Genomic DNA, 23,074 nt, shown 5'->3' on the forward strand with positions numbered 1-23,074 from the left:
CTTCTCCTTCTCCTTCTCCTTCTCCTTCTCCTTCTCCTTCTCCTTCTCCTTCTCCTTCTCCTTCTCCTTCTCCTTCTCCTTCTCCTTCTCCTTCTCCTTCTCCTTCTCCTTCTCCTTCTCCTTCTCCTTCTCCTTCTCCTTCTCCTTCTCCTCCCGTCCTCCCCCTCCCCTCGCTGTCAGAAACACAGACAGAGAATGAGACACACAGACAGACAGATAGAGACACTGACAGAGACACACTGGGGTGGGGTGGGAGGGGGCATCCCAGCACACTGTTGGAGGGCTCCCGGTGCTGCAGTTGGTAAGTAGAAAATGTTTTATTTATTGATTTAAAAAAATTATTTCATTATTTTTTTTTGATTGATTTATTGGTTGATTTATTGATGTATTTATCATTTATTATTGATGATGGCTCTTTATTTGTAAAACTGAAGTGTTTAATGTTTGTAAACTTCCCTTTAAACGCTCCCCCCACCATTCCCTACGCCTGATTTTCTAAAGTGTAGACAAGGTTTTTTCCGAGTGTACAAATTTGGAGTAAGTTTTCACTGACGAAACTTTGAAAACAGGCCGGACACGCCCCCTTTTGAAAAAAAAATTCTGTTCCAAAGTGTAACTGTTCTAACTGACTGGAACTGGAGCAAACTAAATGACGAGAATTCCGATTTCTAAGATACCCCGTTCTACACCAGTTGCTCCTAAAAATCAGGAGCAAATCATGTGGAAACTTGGGGCCGAGATTACCACTACATGTGGATTCTACTTTATCAATTACTGTATACTGTAGCAATTAGGCCAGTCAACTAACCAACCAAAAAGACAGAAAACTATAAAGTTTTCTCCCATAGTCATAGTAAACTGAGGCAGAATGGTTTCGGGAATGAAAATGCAACAAAACTATTGGATGAGAAAGGTATGATTACAACCATCAGGCGCTTCCTGTTCTACAGACCACAGTGAGATATAGCCCAAATTGTGTTTATTCAGTGGGACTGATGATGCTGGCAAGAGTTTTGCTAGTAAGCATTGTTAAATTCAAATCTTACATTGGTCAGTAATTATGGTTAAGCATGACAGGTTTAACCTCCTTTATTCAGAACTCCCTTATCCGGAAACACCTCTCGTCCGGAACCATTCCCGCCCCGGGTGGCACATGCGCAGAACTCAGACATGAACAAATTGAAGTCCTTCCTCGCTGCTGACTCCCGCAATCACTGGTCTGACCCCGCGATCCCCTCCCCCACCCTCCGTACCATCCAATTTAACATGACCACCCCTCATCCGGAAAAATCCCTTATCCAGAACAGGCCAGGTCCTGAGGGTTCCGGATAAGGGAGGTTCAACCTATAGTACCAAAAATGTTTTGGTTGGATCCATTATTTCCCTTAGTTTCTTTTGCCCCCTTTCCTTACAACCTAATCGTCAGTACATTTAATGAAATTGAATAGTAACAAATGATCCCTGGTTTCTCAGTTTGGACTTCATGTATCCAGCAGGACTCCGATAATTTTACATACTGAATCAGATTGGGTCTAGCCTTTCTCTGTTTTTTTTTGCAGAGGATGGGAGATAGAGCAATAAGTGAAAATGCGTGACTTGTGGATTAGCAAGCTGCTTAGTTGTTTTAAACTTGCCTAAAATTGGAAAGTAATTTTCCCCTTTTAAGTTGTCAAGTGGGATTGTGTAGCACTAGGCTTTTAATTGCCCTTTCAAAAAGCATCCAGCTTGAACCAATGAATGTTGTTAATAAACTCAAGGTAACATTTTGTTCCAATGTAGGTGCCAAGTGCAGCTCTGCCTTGTGCATGGAGGAGAGTGAGGGAGAAACAAGAACAAATTATTCAGATGAAGATGTCAGCGTGGACTTAGAAGAGCTATCTGACAGCCCACCTGAACTAAATCTCAGTGATCTGTCCTGACTATTGGAGTCTCCATGAACTGGATCCTTGCAAAAGGACATTTCTGCAACGTCTCTCATGAAGGCCCCTTTTACATTTACAAAGTTATACTTTTTATTAAGTTAATACTCTGAATCAAAACTATCCAGTTCAAAAGGCAGAAGTTTTTATTCTTAGTGCTCTGACTGGGATATCCATACACTTTAGGTAGATTTATTCTAGGGTATAGGGCAACTTCAGCATGTTTTTAATAGGTATATTTATGCTGCCAGATCAATGTTAATTAACATTTTGGCATCTCAAGTTCTATTCTGATCATTTAAACAAAAAATCAGTTACACATGTTTGATTGTACTGCTCTATCCACTGATGACCATGCTATTAAAACCAACGATCATCATTGAAGTTAATGTAGAATTGATGAAATTAAGAAATTGATAGATGAAGATTGTGGTGCTATGCCATACCAATGATGTCTCAATCTTAGTTGTGCTTTTGTGGAAGATACTGAACAGCTACGTGTTTCTCCCAGACAGGAAATAAATCAGTGACCATGAACTGCTCCTGCTCATCTTGTTGCATAGATATAAATATCCAAAAATAGGTTGATTTGTTAAAAGTTTTTGGTAGTTAACTAGTGAAGAAATGTGAGGTTCAGATTTGAACTCTGTTTGAATGAATACAGTGGAGTTGGTTAGTGCTAGGGAAATGTTTAGGTTTATCCAGCTTTTCTCCCAACAATTGCATACTACATAATTGAGAAAGAAATGGGAGATTAATCAAGGTAAATTATTTGTTGAAAGACAAAAACTCAATTAATCTCAACATTTGCATTCATCCATTACTGCTGTGTGCAGCAGACGTCTCATATCTTAAAAGAACTGGCTGGGTTTCTTCTGAGTATTGAAGAACGGAAGTCAAAAAGTATACTCTTACCTTGATTCTTATTAGCAACAGCTATGCCAGTATCCCAGAGACCAAAGAATGGCCACCAGCTACATGTTATTGGGGATGGGGATAGCAGAGTCTTGAAAAAGGTGAGCAGCCAAAGTCTGTAGGTGGCGAGCAGTGGGCACTGAATGGATGAACGGGCATTGGCAGTAAGTAGTGGAACCTTGAATGAGCCACCAGTAACAAATAATGATTAATTGGGGGACAGAGTTTATTTAAAAACATTTTTTTTTAAATATATAATGGGTGGGGAGTAGTAGCTGCAGGAAATAGGTGCGAGAGCAGGTAATCTGTTTAAAAAGTGGGTGAAGGGAAGAAAACCAGTTAAAAAGGATAAAATTAAACTAACATTTTATATTTGAAAGTAACTTTTAAAATGCCAAATTTAAAAGTTTAAATCTTGCTTACCAGACAGCAAAAAATAGAAACACACCCTTCATAAAATAGCAATAACAGCCAGAACTGCAAATTTAACATTAAAAACATAAATCACAGCACATAGGTGAAACAGTTATTGCAGGTAAATCATAACACCATGCATTTATATAGTGCCTTTAACATAGGAAAACATTCCAAGGCCCTTGAGAAGAGCATAATCAGACAAAAATTGTCACCAAGCCAAAGAAGGAGATCTTTAGGAGTGAATTTTCACATACTTACTGACAACTTCAATTTAGTAAATCTGCATTTTCAAATACAGTGGCCCTGAAAATCTGCGGGTCGTCTATCCTAGCGGAAGTGCCAAGATCCACCTGCCTGTGACCTCCCGCTGCAGTCCTACAAAAGTATGGGGGCGGTCATCGGGATGTTATCTTAATTTAAATAATCCAGCCACTATGCCACAAGGGGTGCATTTCAGACACCTGTCAGAGGGTGCTCAGTCCAGGGAGGTGGCAAGGTCCCATTCTCCCCCAGAAAGGTGATGGAAATGTATCCAGCAATCCCCTTTACAGAGGAGCCAAAAAGCTTTTTTTATACAATCGTTGGAGGTCCAGGTTTAGACTCCCAGTTAGATCCCACTTCCAGCAGATGCATGCTCTTGCTCTGTACCCGAGTTGTTGCTCTTCCACCAGGCACATGAAGGCACCCACCGGAGATTCTGTTGCCGTGTCAACTTTCCCAATGCTGCTGGCAAGACAACCAATGTGATGGTAATCAGTAATTTTATCAAGTACAATTAGTTACAAGCAACAACTGGGCAGTAGAAGTACAAAACAGGGATATATGCTTGATTCTTTGGAGAGCAGGTAATCACAATTGTTCAAGCAGTCTGGTTCCCCTGTTATCCAGTTACCAGCTTCTCTGGCACCTTCCTTCAGGGAATCCCACACTATCACTTGATTATGACATCATGCTTCTCAGCCAATCCATGATGCAGCAATCCATTTTATATGATTGTCAACTTGTTTGTCCACTCTCAGCTTGCCCACCATAGTTGAGCTCTGCCTTGGTTACCTTCGACCACCTCAGCTGTCTAGTATTGGCAGAAAACAACCCAAGATTACACAGCAAAATATAGGACAGAAATAACGTGAACTTTTAGATTTTCATGAGTAAACTTTATGAATGATGTCGAGCAACATCAATGTCATTAGAAACTGTAAACACGCAACCTATTTGTATATCTATGTTGTTTTGTTACTTAAAATAATTTTTGCTCAAAACACTTCTCCATCTGACAGATAGCCACTCTATAAGCTGCTAATGACAGCCAGTACCCAACCATACAAAGCACACATCAGTACAGCCCAGGTTGACTTATCCTGCTGTTTTTCCCCTGCCTGTCAGTGAAGCACTTTATTAATGTTTACACTTGACTGTAAGCTAACTACTGAAAAGGAATCTATAGGTGGGAGGATGTGCCCCATTACTCTAAGCATTGTGAATATGCTGGTATGGAGATCATTTTGATTTTATATCATCAAAAATAGTCATCGACAAAACTAAGTGTCAGGGCTAGCTGTACAGATTGGGAAGCCAGTGGTAAAACTGAGAGAATAATAAGCCATTGGAAGTTTAAGTATATTTAACAGGAAATGTGTTTAAACTGTTTGGTACTCAGGCCTAGTTATCATAGTATTTCCATTAGACATTTTGGAAAATATATAGTTTGAGTCCTTTATCATGTTCTACAAGTTTGATACATTTTGAAGCCATCTGCTATACTCAAGACATTGGAAAAACAAACCAGCATCATTTATATACTTAGTATTTTATGTATAAATTGTATTATCTGGAGGGATTCATTTTCAGCTGTCTAAAATAAAAATATTTCCACATTATTTCTGCATTTGTATTTCTTAATCTTCATCCAAAGGACAAAGGGTGTTAAAAAAAACAAGCCTGAAGGCTTTGTGTCTTAATGCAAGGAGTATCCGTAATAAGGTGGATGAATTAACTGTGCAAATAGATGTTAACAAATATGATGTGATTGGGATTACAGAGACGTGGCTTCAGGATGATCAGGGCTGGGAACTCAACATCCAGGGGTATTCAACATTCAGGAAGGATAGAATAAAAGGAAAAGGAGGTGGGGTAGCATTGCTGGTTAAGGAGGAGATTAATGCAATAGTTAGGAAGGACATTAGCTTGGATGATGTGGAATCGATATGAGTAGAGCTGCAGAACACCAAAGGGCAAAAAACGTTAGTGGGAGTTGTGTACAGACCTTCAACCAGTAGTAGTGATGTTGGGGAGGGCATCAAACAGGAAATTAGGGGTGCATGCAATAAAGGTGCAGCAGTTATAATGGGTGACTTTAATATGCACATAGATTGGGCTAACCAAACTGGAAGCAATACGGTGGAGGAGGATTTCCTGGAGTGCACAAGGGATGGTTTTCTAGACCAATGTCGAGGAACCAACTAGGGGGGAGGCCATCTTAGACTGGGTGTTGTGTAATGAGAGAGGATTAATTAGCAATCTCATTGTGCGAGGCCTCCTGGGGAAGAGTGACCATAATATGATGGAATTCTGCATTAGGATGGAGAATGAAACAGTTAATTCAGAGACCATGGTCCAGAACTTAAAGAAGGGTAACTTTGAAGGTATGAGGTGTGAATTGGCTAGGATAGATTGGCGAATGATACTTAAGGGGTTGACTGTGGATGGGCAATGGCAGACATTTAGAGACTGCATGGATGAACTACAACAATTGTACATTCCTGTCTGGCGTAAAAATAAAAAAGGGAAGGTGGCATCGTGGCTATCAAGGGAAATCAGGGATAGTATTAAAGCCAAGGAAGTGGCATACAAATTGGCCAGAAATAGCAGCGAACCCGGGGACTGGGAGAAATTTAGAACTCAGCAGAGGAGGACAAAGGGTTTGATTAGGGCAGGGAAAATGGAGTACGAAAGGAAGCTTGCAGGGAACATTAAGATGGATTGCAAAAGTTTCTATAGATATGTAAAGAGAAAAAGGTTAGTAAAGACAAACGTAGGTCCCCTGCAGTCAGAATCAGGGGAAGTCATAATGGGGAACAAAGAAATGGCAGACCAATTGAACAAGTACTTTGGTTCGGTATTCACTAAGGAGGACACAACCAACCTTCCGGATATAAAAGGGGTCAGAGGGTCTAGTAAGAAGGAGGAACGGAGGGAAATCCTTATTAGTCGGGAAATTGTGTTGGGGAAATTGAGGGGATTGAAGGCCGATAAATCCCCAGGGCCCGATGGACTGCATCCCAGAGTACTTAAGGAATTGGCCTTGGAAATAGCGGATGCATTGACAGTCATTTTCCAACATTCCATTGACTCGATCAGTTCCAACATTCCATTGACTCGAAAAGTAACCCCACTTTTTAAAAAAAGGAGGGAGAGAGAAAACGGAATTATAGACCGGTCAGCCTGACCTCAGTAGTGGGTAAAATGATGGAATCAATTATTAAGGATGTCATAGCGCATTTGGAAAGAGGTGACATGATAGATCCAAGTCAGCATGAATTTGTGAAAGGGAAATCATGCTTGACAAATCTTCTGGAATTTTTTGAGGATGTTTCCAGTAGAGTGGACAAGGGAGAACCAGTTGATGTGGTATATTTGGACTTTCAGAAGGCTTTCGACAAGGTCCCACACCAGAGATTAATGTGCAAAGTTAAAGCACATGGGATTGGGGGTAGTGTGCTGATGTGGATTGAGAACTGGTTGTCAGACAGGAAGCAAAGAGTAGGAGTAAATGGGCACTTTTCAGAATGGCAGGCAGTGACTAGTGGGGTACCGCAAGGTTCTGTGCTGGGGCCCCAGCTGTTTACACTGTACATTAATGATTTAGACGAGGGGATTAAATGTAGTATCTCCAAATTTGCGGATGACACTAAGTTGGGTGGCAGTGTGAGCTGCGAGGAGGATGCCATGAGGCTGCAGAGTGACTTGGATAGGTTAGGTGAGTGGGCAAATGCATGGCAGATGAAGTATAATGTGGATAAATGTGAGGTTATCCACTTTGGTGGTAAAATCAGAGAGACAGACTATTATCTGAATGGTGACAGATTAGGAAAAGGGGAGGTGCAACGAGACCTGGGTGTCATGATACATCAGTCATTGAAGGTTGGCACGCAGGTACAGCAGGCGGTTAAGAAAGCAAATGGCATGTTGGCCTTCATAGCGAGGGGATTTGAGTACGGGGCAGGGAGGTATTACTACAGTTGTACAGGGCCTTGGTGAGGCCACACCTGAAGTATTGTGTACAGTTTTGGTCTCCTAACTTGAGGAAGGACATTCTTGCTATTGAGGAAGTGCAGCGAAGGTTCACCAGACTGATTCCCAGGATGGCAGGACTGACCTATCAAGAAAGACTGGATCAACTGGGCTTGTATTCACTGGAGTTCAGAAGAATGAGAGGGGATCTCATAGAAACGTTTAAAATTCTGACGGGTTTAGACAGGTTAGATGCAGGAAGAATGTTCCCAATGTTGGGGAAGTCCAGAACCAGGGGTCACAGTCTAAGGATAAGATGAGGAGAAACTTCTTCAAGAGAGTGGTGAACCTGTGGAATTCTCTACCATAGGAAGTTGTTGAGGCCAATTCACTAAATATATTCAAAAAGGAGTTAGATGAAGTCCTTACTACTTGGGGGATAAAGGGGTATGGCGAGAGAAAGCAGGAATGGGGTACTGAAGTTGCATGTTCAGCCATGAACTCATTGAATGGCGGTGCAGGCTAGAAGGGCCGAATGGCCTACTCCTGCACCTATTTTCTATGTTTCAATAGCATTAATTTCTGTAGGATTTGAAAACCCTCGGCTAGTTATGTGTGTTAATTGGTGGTTGTCCTTAGGAGGATAGGGATGGGGACATTGACCGTTCTAGTGTTGTGCAGGTATTGCCCCATTGGTGGAAAGATGAATGGGCATGTCCTCAGATGGATCTTCATAGAAATAACATAGAAAGAGCACCTACTGTCGTAAAGGATCCTCTGGCGCAGAGTGATCATAATACCACCTCCTTCATGATTGTGTTAAGTTCCTCCACTGTTGGGATATTGTTAGTGTCCTCTATCGTAAAGACTGATACAAAATATTTGTTCAGAGTTTCTGCCATATCCATGTTCTCCATTACTAATTCCCCGGTCTCGTTCTCTAAGGGACGAACATTTACTTTAGTCACTCTTTTCCTTTTTATATACCTATAGAAACTCTTGCTATCTGTTTTTATATTTTGTGCTAGTTTACTTTCATAGTCTATTTTCCCTTTCTTAATCTTTTTTTTTAAGTCATTCTTTGCTGGCTTTTAAAAGCTTCCCAATCTTCTGTCCTCCCACTAGTTTTGGCCACTTTGTATGCCCTTGTTTTTAATTGGATACCGTTCTTTAGTTTGCCAGGGATGGCTATCTTTTCTTTTACACCCTTTTCTCCTCACTGGAATATATTTTTCTTGAGAGTTATGAAATATCTCCTTAAATGTACACCACTGTTCATCAACCATTCTACACTTCAATCTATTTTCCCAGTCCACTTTAGCCAACTCTGCCCTCATACCTTCATAGTCTCCTTTATTTAAGCTTAGTACGCTGGTTTGAGATCCAACTTTCTCACCCTCCATCTGAATTTGAAATTCAACCATGCTATGATCACTCATTCCAAGGGGATCCTTTACTAGATTGTTTAATAATCCTGTCTCATTACACAGGACCAGAGCCAAGATCGCCTGCCCCCTGGTTGGTTCTGTTACATACTGCTCAAGGAACTTGTTCCTTAAGCACTTTATGAACTGTTCCTCAAGGCTACCCTGATCAATTTGATTTGTCCAATCAATATGGAGGTTAAAATCACCCATGATTATTGCTGTTCCCCTTTTACAATCCCCCACCATTTTCTGGTTTATGCTCCGACCAACAGAGTTGCTACTGTTAGGGGGCTTATAGACTACGCCCACCAGTGACTTTTTCCCCTTATTATTCCTTATCTCCACCCAAACTGTTTCAACATCCTGATCATTTGAGCCAATATCATTTCTCACTATTGCAGTGATTCCATCCTTCATCAATTGAGCTACCACACCTCCTTTTCCTTTCTGTCTGTCCTTCCTTCCGGATTGTCAAATATCCCTGAATATTTAACTCTCAGTCCTGGTCACCTTGCAACCACATCTCTCTGATGGCCATCATACCCATTTGTATCTTTGTGCTGTCTATTCATCTATTTTGTTATGAATGCTACGTGCATTTAGACAAAGTGCCTTTAAACTTTTTTTTTTTTAAAACCCTTTTTTCCTGCTTGTTTCCTCTCCTTCAAACTCACTTTCTTTATTTTTGCTTTCGAATTCCAGTTTTACTCCCCTCCCTACTAAATCTATTTTAAGGTTCCCATCCCCCTGCCAAGCTAGTTTAAACTCTCCCCAACAGCACTAGCAAAACCCCCCACGAGGATATTGGTCCCGGCTCTCTTGAGGTCCCACCTCCCCCAGAAGTGGTCCCAATTCCTCAGGAAACTAAAGTCCTCCAGCCATGTATTCATCTGCTCCATACTATTTCTGTACTCACTAGCTCGTGGCACCAGGAGTATCCATAGATTACCACCTTTGGAGGTCCTGCTTTTTAATCTTTCTTAGCTCCCCAAGCTCTGCCTGCAGGACCTCATCCCTCTTTCTACCTACGTCATTGGTCCCGATATGGACCACGACCTCTGGCAGTTCACCTTCTCTTTCCCCCTCCTCCCCCCCCCCCCCCTGCAGCTGCTCAGTGACATCCTTGACCCTGGCACCAGGGAGGCAACAATAGTCTGCTCCCCTGACTATTGAATCCCCTGCCACTGTAGCTCTTCCAGTCTTCTTCCTTCCCCCCAGTGCAGCCGAGCCACCCATGGTGCCGTGAATTTGGCTCTGGCTGCACTTTCCAGAGCCACCATCGCACTCACTGGTACTCAGAACAGAGTACCGACTGGGGTTGGAAGAACGAGATGGACTCAGGGGACTCCTGCACTACCTGCCTAGTCCTCCTCTTCTGTCAGTCGGTCACCCAATCCCGATCTGCCTGCACATTCTTAAGCTGTGGGGTGACCATCTCTAGAAACGTGCTATCCACACTGCTCTCAGTCTCACGGATGCACCGCAGTGATTTCAGCTGCCGCTCAAGCTCCAACACGCGGAGCTCGAGTTGGTGCAGTTGGAGACACCTCCTGCACACGTGGTCGTCCCGGCTGCGCATCCAGGATTTCCCACATGCCACAGGATGTGCAATCCACAGGACTGAGCTGCCCTGCCATCCCTCTAGTTACACTCTGAACTATCACGCAGAACTAAACTCTAAACCTTAGCAAAACACACCCAGCAACTACTCAGCAATCAGCTGATTTAACTAACCTTTAAAGACTAAGTACTAACTTAAGAGAGAAAAAAAACTTACCAATTAGCTACTTCCCTTGTGCTAACGTCACTTTTAAACTCTGACGTCCCTTCCGAATGTTGTCTGTTGAGCCTTGCCTTTTAAGCCTCCGCCTCAGCTCCTGCTGCTGCTCCCACGCAGGTCCGCTGCCTCCGAAATATCACTTACCCATTTGTAATTTTAAAATTAATCTTCCCCTCTTCTTCAAGTTCCCACACTTTCCATTGAGAAACAAAAATGCCACAGGAAGTGATCCATCCGTGGCTAACTGAAGGAGGATAGCATTAGATTGAAAGAAGAAATTTATAATGTTACAAAGAATAGTAGTAAGCCTGAGTTTCAGAAACCAGCAAAGGATGACCAAAACATTTGATAAAAGGGGGATAAGAGAAAACTAGCAAGAAATATAAAAAAAAAGATTTTAACAGCTTTTATAAGTATGTAAAAAGGGAGAGAGTAGCAAAGTAAACATTGGTCCTTTGAGATAGAGGCAGGAGAAATTATGGGGAATAAGGAAGCGGCAGAAACGTTACAAAATATTTGTTTATCTGTCTTCAAAGTAGAAGACGCAAAAAGCATACCTAAAATGGTGGGGAACCAAGGGTTTAACGAGGATGATGAACTTAATATAAAAAGGTAGAGAAAAGGTACTAAAAAGTCAACATGGTTTTATGAAAGGGAAATATTGTTTGACTAATTTATTAGAGTTTTTTTGAGGCTGTAACTAGCAGGGTAGATAAAGGGGAACCAGTGGATGTAGTATACTTGGATTTCCAAAAGGCATTCGATAAGGTGCCACATAAAAGGTTACTGCACAAGATAAGGGCAGTGGAATTGGAGATAATGTATTAAGCATGGATAGAGGATTGGTTAATGGACAGAAAACAGTAAGGATAAATGGGTCTTTTTCAGGTAGGCAAGCTGTAACTACTGGGGTGCTGCAAGGATCAGTGCTGAGGCCTCAGTTATTTACAATATATATTAATGACCTAGATGAAGGGACCAAGTATAATGTATCCAAGTTTGCTGATGATACAAAGCTAGGTGGGACAGTAAGCTGTGAGGAGATGACAAAGCGTCTGGAAAGGGATATAGATAGACTAAGTGAGTGGGCAGTAAGGTGGTAGATGGAGTATAATGTAGGGAGATGTGAGGTTATTCACTTTGGTAGGAAGAAGAGAGAAGCAGAATATTTTTTAAATGGTGAGGAATTTTTAAATGCTGGTGTTCAGAGAAATTTGGGTGTCCTTGTGCAAGAAACACAAAGCTAGCATGCAGGTACAGCGAGCATTAAGGAAGGCAAATGACATGTCTTTTATTGCAAGGGGGTTGGAGTATAAGAGTAAGGAAGTCTTGCTACAATTGTACAGTGCCTTGGTGAGACCACACCTACAGTACTGTGCACAGTTTTGGTCTCCTTATCTAAGGAAGGATATACTCGCCTTGAAAGCAGTACAATGGAGGTTCACTAGATTGATTACTGGGATGAGGGGGCTGCCCTATGATGAGAGATTGTGTAGAATGGGCCTATACTCTCGAGTTTAGAAGAATGAAGGTGACCTCATTGAAACATACAAGATCCTGAGGGGGATTGACAGGTTCGATGTCGAGATATTGTTTTCCCCTGGCTGGAGTGTCAAGAACTAGGGGACACAGTCTCAGGATAAGGGGTAGGCCATTTAAGCCCGAGATGAGGAGGAATTTCTTCACTCAGAGGGTTGTGAATCTTTGGAATTCTCTGCCCTAGAGGGCTGAGGATGCGGAGTCTTGAATATATTCAAGGCAGAGATAGATTTTGGGAGTCTCGGGGAAATCAAGGGATATGGAGATCGGGAAGGAAAGTGGAGTTGAGGTCGATGATCAGCCATGATCTTATTGAATGGCAGAGCAGGCTCGAGGGGCCGTAGGGCCTACTCCTGCTTATGTTCTTAGACTTGATTATACTAGAAATATTTCTATTGAAGCAGAGAAGGCCAAGAGGAGATTTAATAAGGTTTTTAATTATGAAGGGTTTTGATGGGGTGAATAGGAAAAGACTATTTTCTCTGGTCAGGTGGAAGTGATGATCAACTTAAACTGTGATTAAGAGAATAAGGAGGTGGGTTAGGAGAAATGTATTTATAGAAAGTTGAGCATGGAACATTTTACCACAGGGAATACTTCAGGCAGAAATCGCTGTATCTCTTAAAAGGGAAAAGTGGATTAAAATTGATGCAAAAAAAATGGTACAGGGCGATGGGGAAAAGCATGGTAGACAAAATATTTTTGGATTGCTCTAGCAAAGAGGCATTATATACACAGTGGGCTTTTGTGCTCTAATTGTTCAGAGTTCGAAGCTATGCGATAAAGTGACCAGGATGATGTAATTTGATAGCATTCAAAAGGGATTTGGACCAAACATACAAGCTAAGATCCTGCAGTTTCACTTTAATGCGAATAAATACAAGGTTATGAATATTAGAACAGATGATGAAACGTGCATGATGAATACTTTGGAACCAAGTGGGGAAAAAGGGATATTTGGTGTAATAAATGATCAGTGAAAACATTAAAAAGTAATGTGAAGTGGTTAACAAAGATGATCAAAAACAGATACATTTTGCAAGCAGCTAACTGCAAGTCAGAACAATCAATTTAAACTTGTAGGACTCATTGGTAAGTGCATATTTAGATTAATGTGCACAATTTTGGGTTGTTTTAGCTTCAATAGACAGAGAAAATTCAGAAAAATCAAACAAGTGTTTGCAGTCATCAAAATAGAGCTCATGCTGGGACACTGAGTCTTCTCACCTTTGGCACCTATTCAACATCAAACATGAAGCAGCTCCTTGTACTCTGGCCCAAAGAAGCACCTCAACTCATTACAGAAAAAAACACTGCGTACTGCACCAGTAGCTGCTTTTATACTGTACTTTTCACTTAGATTCTGAGAGTCTGGCAGTGAACCAGCTTCTGGCATTTATGCGGGGTTAGGTCAGTCTCCCATAGCTAAGTGGCAGACGCTTAGTCCCCGAATCTACAAGTCTGCTGTTGGACTATGGAAATGTGATTTAACATCACAAATGCTGGGAGTCAGCTGAATTAAAACAATTGAAAAGAAACTATTGTGAAGTGAATTGAAATTGTTGAGTGAAGTGAATTTAATGCTACTTATGCCAATTTTGTTCTGTTGAGTCATCCCTTTTAGGAACGGAGGAAGAGAGTGTTCGAAGATCAGGCCCTCAAATCTGGCACCAAGCTTATGGTCGACAGGGCTGTAGTGATACCCGCTCTCCTGTATGGCTCAGAGATGAAGACCATATATAGTAGACAACTCAAAATCGCTGGAGAAATACCACTAACAGTGTCTCTGCAAGATCCTGCAAATCCCCTGGAAGGACAGACGCACCAACGTCAGTGTTCTCGATCAGGCCAACATCCCCAGCATCGAAGCACTGACCACACTGAACCAGCTCCGTTGGGCGGGCCACATTGTTCGCATGCCCGACACAAGACTCAAAACAAGCGCTCTACTCGGAACTCCAACATAGCAGGAGGGCAGAGGAACATTTCAAGGACACCCTCAAAGCCTCCTTGATAAAGTGCAACATCCCCACCAACACCTGAGAGTCCCTGGCCAAAGACCACCCTAAGTGGAGGAAGAGCATCCGGGAGGGCGCTGAGCACCTCGAGTCTCGTCGCTGAAAGCATGCAGAAAACAAGCGCAGGCAGCGGAAGGAGCATGCGGCAAACCAGACTCCCCACCCACCCTTTCCTCCACGACTGTCTGTCCCACCAGAGATTCCCGTATTGGACTGTTCAGTCACCCGAAAACTCACTTTTGGAGTGGAAGCAAGTTTTCTTTGATTTCGATGAACTGCCGATGATGATGATGATGATTATTTAGGAACTTGATTTGAGACCCTTCAAATGGGAGGGAGAGAGAAAAAAAATGGATTCACCCCATTAGTTGATGTCCAGATCCCACCAGATGATGGGGAGTTTGCTAACTCACTGCATCACACAGCCTCCTCATTAATGTTTCGTCTTATGAATTCACAACAAGTTGAAGGGCAAACCAATTTAATAAATCAAAAACATAAAAGGCAATTGTATAAAATTAACATTCTTCGATTGTAACACTCCATTTCCTACTTCCCGCCAACAAACATACATTCCATAGGAAATTAACATTACACTAATGTTTGCAACAAGTTCTTCCACACAGCTTTGTTTATTGAAGAAAAAATTCAAATAGTGCAAACTAGGTTACCCCTCATAATTCACAAGTGTATTTTACTCCATTAAATGCACATCACAAAAAGATTGTGAATAATCAACTTTCTAAACAAAGTCTTGACCTGAAAACAAGTAAAAATTCACATAAAATGGCAAATTGGCAATACCAGCAGGCTGGTAACAGTATTCATCGGATAGGAAGGAAAGTATAGGGGTGCATTCAAGATCTAACAATGAGATCATTGCTGCCTCAATTCTGCAGGTTCTAATTCCTGGTACTATTTTAAAATGTCCCCCCATAGCCTTCTTGATTCTGTAGTTTTACCAATAGCAAACAAGAATTTTAAAATACAAATATCTGGGCAACGTCAACATCTTTTGGAAGTGGCATGTTACGACACAGAAAATGGCCATTTGACAGGGATAGTACCCTTTAAACTTAAATTTCAAATTAACATGTACCATGTTGAAATTTCTCAAAAAATATAATTTGCACAGCATTTGTGCTCAAGACAAAGTAGTAATAATGGCTTTCATCCTTATAAAAATAATATTAGGGTTCTCTCTCGACAACTTAGCCAGTAAAAAAAGTCATATTAAATGCAAGCTCCCAGGATGTTTCACTGCCAGACTCCCTCCACATCAGGTGTGGTTAATTCGTACCATTGAAAACAAATGTGTCAGAAAGCAACAGTTCTGTAATACCTTATTTATCTCTTAGGCTTGATAGCACAGTATCATAACTACACAAGCATGTGCGTAGATTGTTTGAAAGTAATAATTGCAACTTTATTTCTGGTGACCAGACCTTCCCCAATGGCTGGGAGAAAGAAAATATTTGGCTACGAGCAGGTTGCCCATGGGCATCGACTAAGTGCTCAGTCTGGTGATGTCCAGACAAAATGGAAGCTTCTGTCTCCAGAGGCCCTGGCATGAACTCTCGCCTTCAAAGGATCGCAGCACTTCTGGAACCAGCAGCAGTGCATCATTTAACTTCTAGCCATCATCAAAGTTAGAACTGCCACTGAAGACTAGTGTGAAGTACAGGGCCCATCTGCTGATTTAAAATAGTAATACAGGACTGTACTTATTAGCTGAAAAGACAAGAAAAGACTAGATCACATTCTGCAAGAATAAAAAAAATGCTCCTGACCTGAAAAGAATTTCAGAACATTGGGGGGGGGGGGAAAAGAGAACAGAGAGCTAGTGTAAGGAGATAACCCAATCACATGGAAGAAATATTATCGCACTCTAGCAGTACATATCAAAATCTCCCCTCACTCACACATATGCTAACACACATTTTTGATTCAATCTCTGACTCTAGAAATTTTACATTAATAGTGACTTGTGCAGGTGGGAAGATAAAAAATATGGACAACCTGGGTCAACCAAACTTTTAAAATACATAATGACAAAAAGGATTGAGAAACACCACAGCATTTAAAAAAAAAAATAACAGCCCAGATCTTGTTCTTAAAAGGTACAGTGGATTTCCAATTTCAGACTGATGCGTTATATGAACCGATTGTGTCATTACCATTTTGAGTCAGCACTTGCTGGATCTGCTGAAAAACCCACAGGTCAATAGCAACATACTGTACATCAGTATCAAAGGGTCAGCTGGGAGCCGACCCATCAGTTATTCAATATCTCATCAATTAAACTAAGTTGCGTCAGTGGAGTCATTAGGATAATTGGAATTCTTTATATCAATTTAATCAAAAGCATTCAGAATAGTTCCATGAGGCAAATGCCTTTGGTGAGAAAAAAAAACACTGCAGCCTTTAAATTGAAATTTTATAAACATTTACAGTCTGTTCAGAAATCAGATTGTCTGCTGCCAGTTTTCCGACACATACAAAATACCTACCCAATCTGGTTTTAATCTGTCACTAGCTTGTATGGTTTTGATAAAAAGGGAGTTTTCCCAATAGTCATTCAGAAACAAAATCATGTGGCGATTCAGTAAGGACAGCATTTGTCCTTTTTAAAATCACAATAGAAAAAAAAACACATCTTAACAGATTAGAAATATTAAAATCCAAAAGTAATAAAACTTATACCTTTTTGTTCATGTTTTGAGAATTACAAAATCATGAGATAGCTTTGCATGAAGAAGCTATTTGATAGAGTCCTTCCAGAATGCCAGTTGTAGCATTGCAGGATCTAGCTTTTCACAAACAAATCCACTGGCCTCAAACACTCTTCTTGGCAACCTACAATTCCATAGCTAAGCACCCTCTATAGAAATAATTCTTGATGTCCGTTCTGAATTTGTCTTTCACAACCCTGAACCCATGCTCTTCGTTTTCTTGCATTGGTATATTTGCAAGCATTGTTTCAGGTTTATTTTCTTTATTCTATTAAGTATCTTGTATAACACTAGAAGATTGCATCCTCCACAAGACATGAGGCTGAAGAGCCTCAAAGCTTTACCTTCTGATGGAGGGCAGGGAGGGGGCGGATATCAACCTTGTTCTCCTGTGTTGCTTCAAGGACTTGGATGGCAGATTTTCCAATACAACTTCAAATTATTATGACCACTTGAGCAGTTGCCTCTCTCAAGTCTGCTTCCCTTCCACCTCACCCCCTCCGATAAATTTGGGAATCTCTGTTTTAGCATATTTCCTGGTGGCCAGTGGGATTGCAGTAAGTTGGTTGGAACGTTCGAGATGGGGAGGGGCTGCAAACATGTACCGTATATACTCGCGTATCCGACGATCTCACGTATCATGCGACCCCTAAATTTCCGTCCCCAAAACATGATTTTATCATATATCTCATGTATCATGCGAGTCACTTTTTTGAGATACCAGATGCCACTAGGCTAGGCTTTCAAACAAGTTTAACAAGTACCCAACACGTAACAAGTACCCTAACACATAACAACGATCGAATACAGACCTTAACAACCGAATCATGAAACATAGAGTGGATTCTGTTGTGAAAGCTGTTCACGAATCGAACACCGATATAGCAATCATTCCAGCTGGCTTGACTAGCGTCGTTCAGCCACTTGACGTATCCATTAATAAGCCATTTAAAGACAATATAAGAAAGAAATGGAATGACTGGATGATGGAAGGAGAGAAATCATTTACGAAGGGAGGGAATATGAAGGCTCCGGATTTGCCTCTACTGTGTTTGCGGGTAAAAGAAGTATGGGCTGAGATAGATGGAGATTTGATTGTTAAAGCCTCTAATAATGCAGCAAACTTCAGAGGGAGTTGTGGGTGGCGATCTCTAGACCACAGCAAAGATACAGTACAAGTGACAATAGAGGCTGCAATCCAGCCCAGGAGATAACTGCCGAGATTCAGCGTGGATACGGTCTGCTTAACAGCCTAATCTTGGCCAGCACTTCACACCCGCAAATTTTGTATCTCGCGTATCATGCGACCCCCCAAATTTAGGTTACAATTTAGGTCTTCAAAAGTCGCATGATACGCGAGTATATACGGTACATAAAAGCATGTCCATTCAGAATTCAAGAAACAGAAGATTGCTGTAACAACTAGACTAAATTGTTATTTTGTGAAATGCTCATTTAAGATAAAGATGTGAAGTAAACATTATTTCCCCCCCCCCATCAGCAAAACTGATCTCACTCGTATGGTGTTTGAGTTGGTTAGTCCAGTCAATGATTTGGGGATAGAGAGACTTAAAAAACAGAAACTGGACCTGTCTCAGTCTTAAAGTCTACGGAACGGCTTTATTCAAAAAAATAATTTCAGTGCAAGATGTGTCCAATATTTAAAGAGGCAAAGAAGAGTTTAGCAAATATAACAAGTAAATTAAATAGTGTTATGTGAATCTGATCTATCTTTAAAAATGTGAGGATTAAAAGAACCTGGTGTACAAATTCTATTCTTTTTGCTCCTCTGTCCCCATTGTGATGTGTCTGGAAGCCCACCAGGTGGCAATTGTTCAGCATAGTTTCTGATCACACATTGCACAACATAATGATACAGTTACATGCCAGTTAATAAGAACTCTTGTATTGATATTGCTCAGGCCCAGATTCATTGAATTTGATTTAAAGGAATGACCGAAAAGGAAGTTTTGTTCAGCAAAAATTTCCAATAAAGACTTTTTGGCAATTTAATATTCCACCCATTCCAGCGTCTTGGTAGAAATGATCAATGATATTGCACTAATGATTTTACACAAATAAAAAAAGATCCTACCTAAAAAGAGAACTGTATAGTTAGGCCGCAGCTAGAGTACTGTGTTGGTCACCACAATACAGGAAAGATGTGATTGTAAATCTCTTCTGTACCCTCAATAGTGCAAAGATGTTGCCTGGACTGGAGAATTTTAGCGATGAAGAAAGATTGAATAGGCTGGGTTGTTTTCTTTGGAACAGAGGAGGCTTAGGAGAGATATGATTGAGATGTATAAAATTATAAGGGGACTGGATAGATAGAGTGGATAGGAATGACCCATTTCCCTTAGCAGAGAAGTCAATAACCTGGGAGCATAGATTTAAAGTAATTGGTAAAAGGTTTAGAGGGGAGTTGAGAACTTTTTTCACCAGAGGGTGGTAGGGTCTGGAACTCACTGCCTGAAAGGGTGGTAGAAGTAGAAACCCTCATCACATTTAAAAAGTAGTTGGATGTGCACTTGAAGTGCCATAACTACAAGGATATGGACTAAGAGCTACAAAGTGGGATTAGGCTGGATAGCTCTTTTTCGGCTAGCACAGATACGATGGGCTGAATGACCTCCTTCTGTGCTGTAAATTTCTATGACTCACAACACAATCAAAGCTTTATACAGCTGATTTTTTTAAATGCACAAGTCTCAATCAAGCAGCAATAAACTTCAGGTATTTTTTTTCATCACTACAAAGTAGTTAAGATTTCAGCTCAGTAAAAATATATTCAACACCATTAAAACGAACGTACGTTTTTTTTTTAAACAAAAGCAGAAAGCCAGCTCACAATCCTTCATCTGAGGCTTGCAATTGTCCAGAAGTAGTCAGAACAGCATCTCTCACTAGTCCTAGACAGAGCAATGGGATTTGGGTGTTCATGTACACAAATCACTAAAGCTAATGCACAGGCAACGTTTCCCCTAATCTGCACAGCTTTCGGGAGGTCCTGCGCAGGCCGCTCACTAACTAACGCTGGGAAAGATACCGCGCATGTGCGGCCGTACCGCAAATTTAAAGGGACCGCACACCTAAACTAAACATTAGAGGGAACATTGTGCACAGGTACAAGAACGTAAATGGAATGTTGACTTATCTCAAGGCAGTTGTAACAGCAGAGGGGAGGAAGTTAGAGGGCCTTCTGGAGTATTGGGATTCAACAGGATAGAGAGAGAAACTATTTCCTCTGGTGGGGGAAATCCAGAATAAGGAGACATAATCTTAAATTTAGATCTAGGCCAGTTAGGAGTGATATAAGGAAGCATTCTCTTCCCCACCCCTGTCACACACACACACACACACACACACACACACACAAAGGGTAGCGAAAATCTGTGATTTGCTCCCCCAAAAGGCCCTTCGGTCAAATAAAATTTAAGACAGAGATTGATAGATTTTTGTTGGGTAAGGATAGCAAAGGGTGTGGAACAAAAACGAGTAAATCGAGGATGCAGATCAGCCATTGAATGGCGAAGCAGGCTCGAGGGGCTGAATGGCCTACTCCTGTTCCTAGTGGAGTTGCCTTCGTATGGCTGGATCTCAGAAGAGTTCGTGCAATTGTAGCCTACATTCCTGTGGAAATGGCAATTATGAAAAAGCACATTCAATTGTAGATCAAGATGAGAGAAGGGCAGAAAGATGCTGAATGATGATCCTGGTGGCATTTGATTCAAGATCAAACCTAAAGTATAGGAACTGTGGCAAAGAACTCAAATCAAAACGGTGAAATGTAGAGACAAAGTCCTCAAAAGCAGCACGCCATCCATCTCCATGACAACCCCTAGCAGTTCTACATGTACCAACACAGTGTGAAACCTCGTGTACCTGTTGCATCAATATTAAATTACAATATGAATTTATCAAGGAAGGAAGGGAAGTGACAGAATTCTAAACATCTATACCAGAAAATGGTAAATCTACAATAAACTAGCCTACACCATTGCAACCTTAAATTGAATCCTGGCTAGCTAACATTTAAGCCTAAAAAAATAATCTTGAAGATTGTACATTATAGCAAAGCTGGAGTTCAGTTTCTGTTGATTCACGCAAGAGTTTTAAAACACCATTAACGAGGAAACAGTTGACACAAAAATAGATGTTTAAGAACATGGAACCAAAAAGACCCACAACCAGTTTTGGAGTGGGCTAGATGTTACAAATTTCAGAGATTTTATAAAGAAGATAGATTGGAAAAGAACTGAAACTCCAATCTTAATATTCATGATTAGTTTTAAATTAAAAAAGGGAACCATCTCAGGTGGTTTCTAGTCAAAAAATCCTCTACAAAAAATGATTTTAGTTCAGAAATCCAATTGTGACAAGCAGGCATCTGAGCCAAACAGCAGTAACACATTTTTAAAATGAGCTTCCAAAACACTTTCCTTACTTAAAGCTTTTCGATGAAGATTGCACCCCAGAAACTGTTCGACAAGAATCGCAACAATATACGTGAGCCATCATTCTCTGAACCAACAATGTGTATGTGGAATTTCTAGCTAAGAAAAATCCCCTACGATGTATATTTAACAATTACAAAAAATTACATTTTTGAGTTGGACATAAAGTATAAATTGTTCACTTTGTTGCTCATGGGCAAGGATTCAAGATCTTCTTCGGCAGCACCTCCCAAACCTGCGACCTCTATCACCTAGAAGGACAAGGGCAGCAGGCGCATGGGAACACAATCACCTCCAAATTCCCCTCCAAGTCACACATCATCCCGACTTGGAAATATATTGCCGTTCCTTCATCGTCACTGGGTCAAAAACCTGCAACTCCCTCCCTAACAGCACTGTGCGAGTACCTTCACCACACAGACTGCCGCAATTCAAGAAGGCGGCTCACCATCACCTTCTCCAGGACAATTAGGGATGGGCAATAAATGCTGGCCTTGCCAACGACACCCACATCCATTGAAGGAATAAAAGTAATCCAAGGGCTTGAACCACAGTAGGCAATCCATTGTTACAAGAACTGATCCAGATTTAGAGGAATACTCCAGCATCCAGGAAAACATTGGCTTCTAAATATAATTTATACTTTTGATCCCATTTCAGTTCCTTTTAACAGTGGAGTCATTTGATGAATTCTGATACAAAGCAAGCCCTTACGTATGGTAAATTATTGGGCGTGCAGGACAGAAACTAGACATTCAGCGTCTATAGCTCACTCAAGTATTTAAAATCAAATCAAGAACTTTCCACCATTCCAATTTAAATTTTAATTCAATTAACCAAGGTGAAGTATATCATTTTTTTTTCTCTCCAAGGAGTTTGCTCAAAACATCAGTACTTTCAATGATCAACTAAAAACACAGATCAGTGTTGTGTGTAAGCGATTGTAAGATTTTGGTGGAATAGGATCTCAAATCAATCTAATGTGTTATCCAAGGTACCGAGCCCATAACTGGATACATGAAATGGACTGGTACAGACCCAAGACATTTGTAATAAATGGTCAGGACCTCTGATATTAAACAGGATCCCAGTCAGTCAATGAGAAGCCTAGATCCTTTGGCACATGCTTGGATATCTGCAACTTCTACTGTAAGATTAGACATACAGGAAAGGCCATTAATGGCCTTCAATGTTTGCACAATCATTGTAAAAAAAAAAGTTGCAGATACTCAAATTTGCTTGAATAAATAAGTGAATGTTAAAAGCTCCATGGGTATAGAGGGAAATATTTTGGGGAGGGAATAAATCTCAATTTTGACCAATGTTCAACCATAGCAGTTCCCCAAATAGAGTTAAAACACAACCAAAAAGACACATTTAATGCAAATTAGGCTGACAAAAAAACATGTAAAAGCAAGTTGGTAACATGCCAGCTAACAATACTTCAAAACACAGTAGTTGCAATGTTGTGCAAGTTGATGAGACCTTTTTTTGGCAGAAGATGATTGCTAGTAGCTGTAGAGAGACAAAGGAGTATCCTCTTCCATCATGTCATCCTAGAAATGAAAGCAAAAATGAGTTTAGTTTAGAAGACCCTATCCCTCAGCATTAAAAAATAAACTGTCCTCCTTTGGTGG

The 23,074-nt window shown here is 40.9% G+C and overlaps 2 protein-coding genes across 4 annotated transcripts in view; one reads left to right on the forward strand and one right to left on the reverse strand.

Annotated features, from left to right (window-relative positions):
• LOC139268524 (coiled-coil domain-containing protein 159-like) overlaps positions 1 to 5,131 on the forward strand; it is a 58,722-nt gene extending 53,591 nt beyond the window's left edge. The window contains exon 12 of the mRNA XM_070886791.1: positions 1,780 to 5,131. Within this exon, the coding sequence (XP_070742892.1) occupies positions 1,780 to 1,919 (140 nt within the window). The 3' untranslated portion in view covers positions 1,920 to 5,131. The remainder of the gene's footprint in view (positions 1 to 1,779) is intronic.
• A 9,581-nt stretch (positions 5,132 to 14,712) lies between these two features.
• Positions 14,713 to 23,074, reverse strand: part of LOC139268526 (mucin-22-like) — a 76,034-nt gene continuing 67,672 nt past the window's right edge. For 2 of the 3 annotated variants that reach the window (XM_070886795.1, XM_070886798.1), the window contains one exon: positions 14,713 to 22,993. In XM_070886795.1, coding sequence (XP_070742896.1) covers positions 22,946 to 22,993 — 48 coding nt within the window. In that variant the 3' untranslated portion in view covers positions 14,713 to 22,945. The remainder of the gene's footprint in view (positions 22,994 to 23,074) is intronic. The other variant, XM_070886796.1, reaches the window with a different exon arrangement.

Source organism: Pristiophorus japonicus, chromosome 8 (genome assembly GCF_044704955.1).
Source record: "Pristiophorus japonicus isolate sPriJap1 chromosome 8, sPriJap1.hap1, whole genome shotgun sequence".
NCBI lineage: Eukaryota > Metazoa > Chordata > Chondrichthyes > Pristiophoridae > Pristiophorus > Pristiophorus japonicus.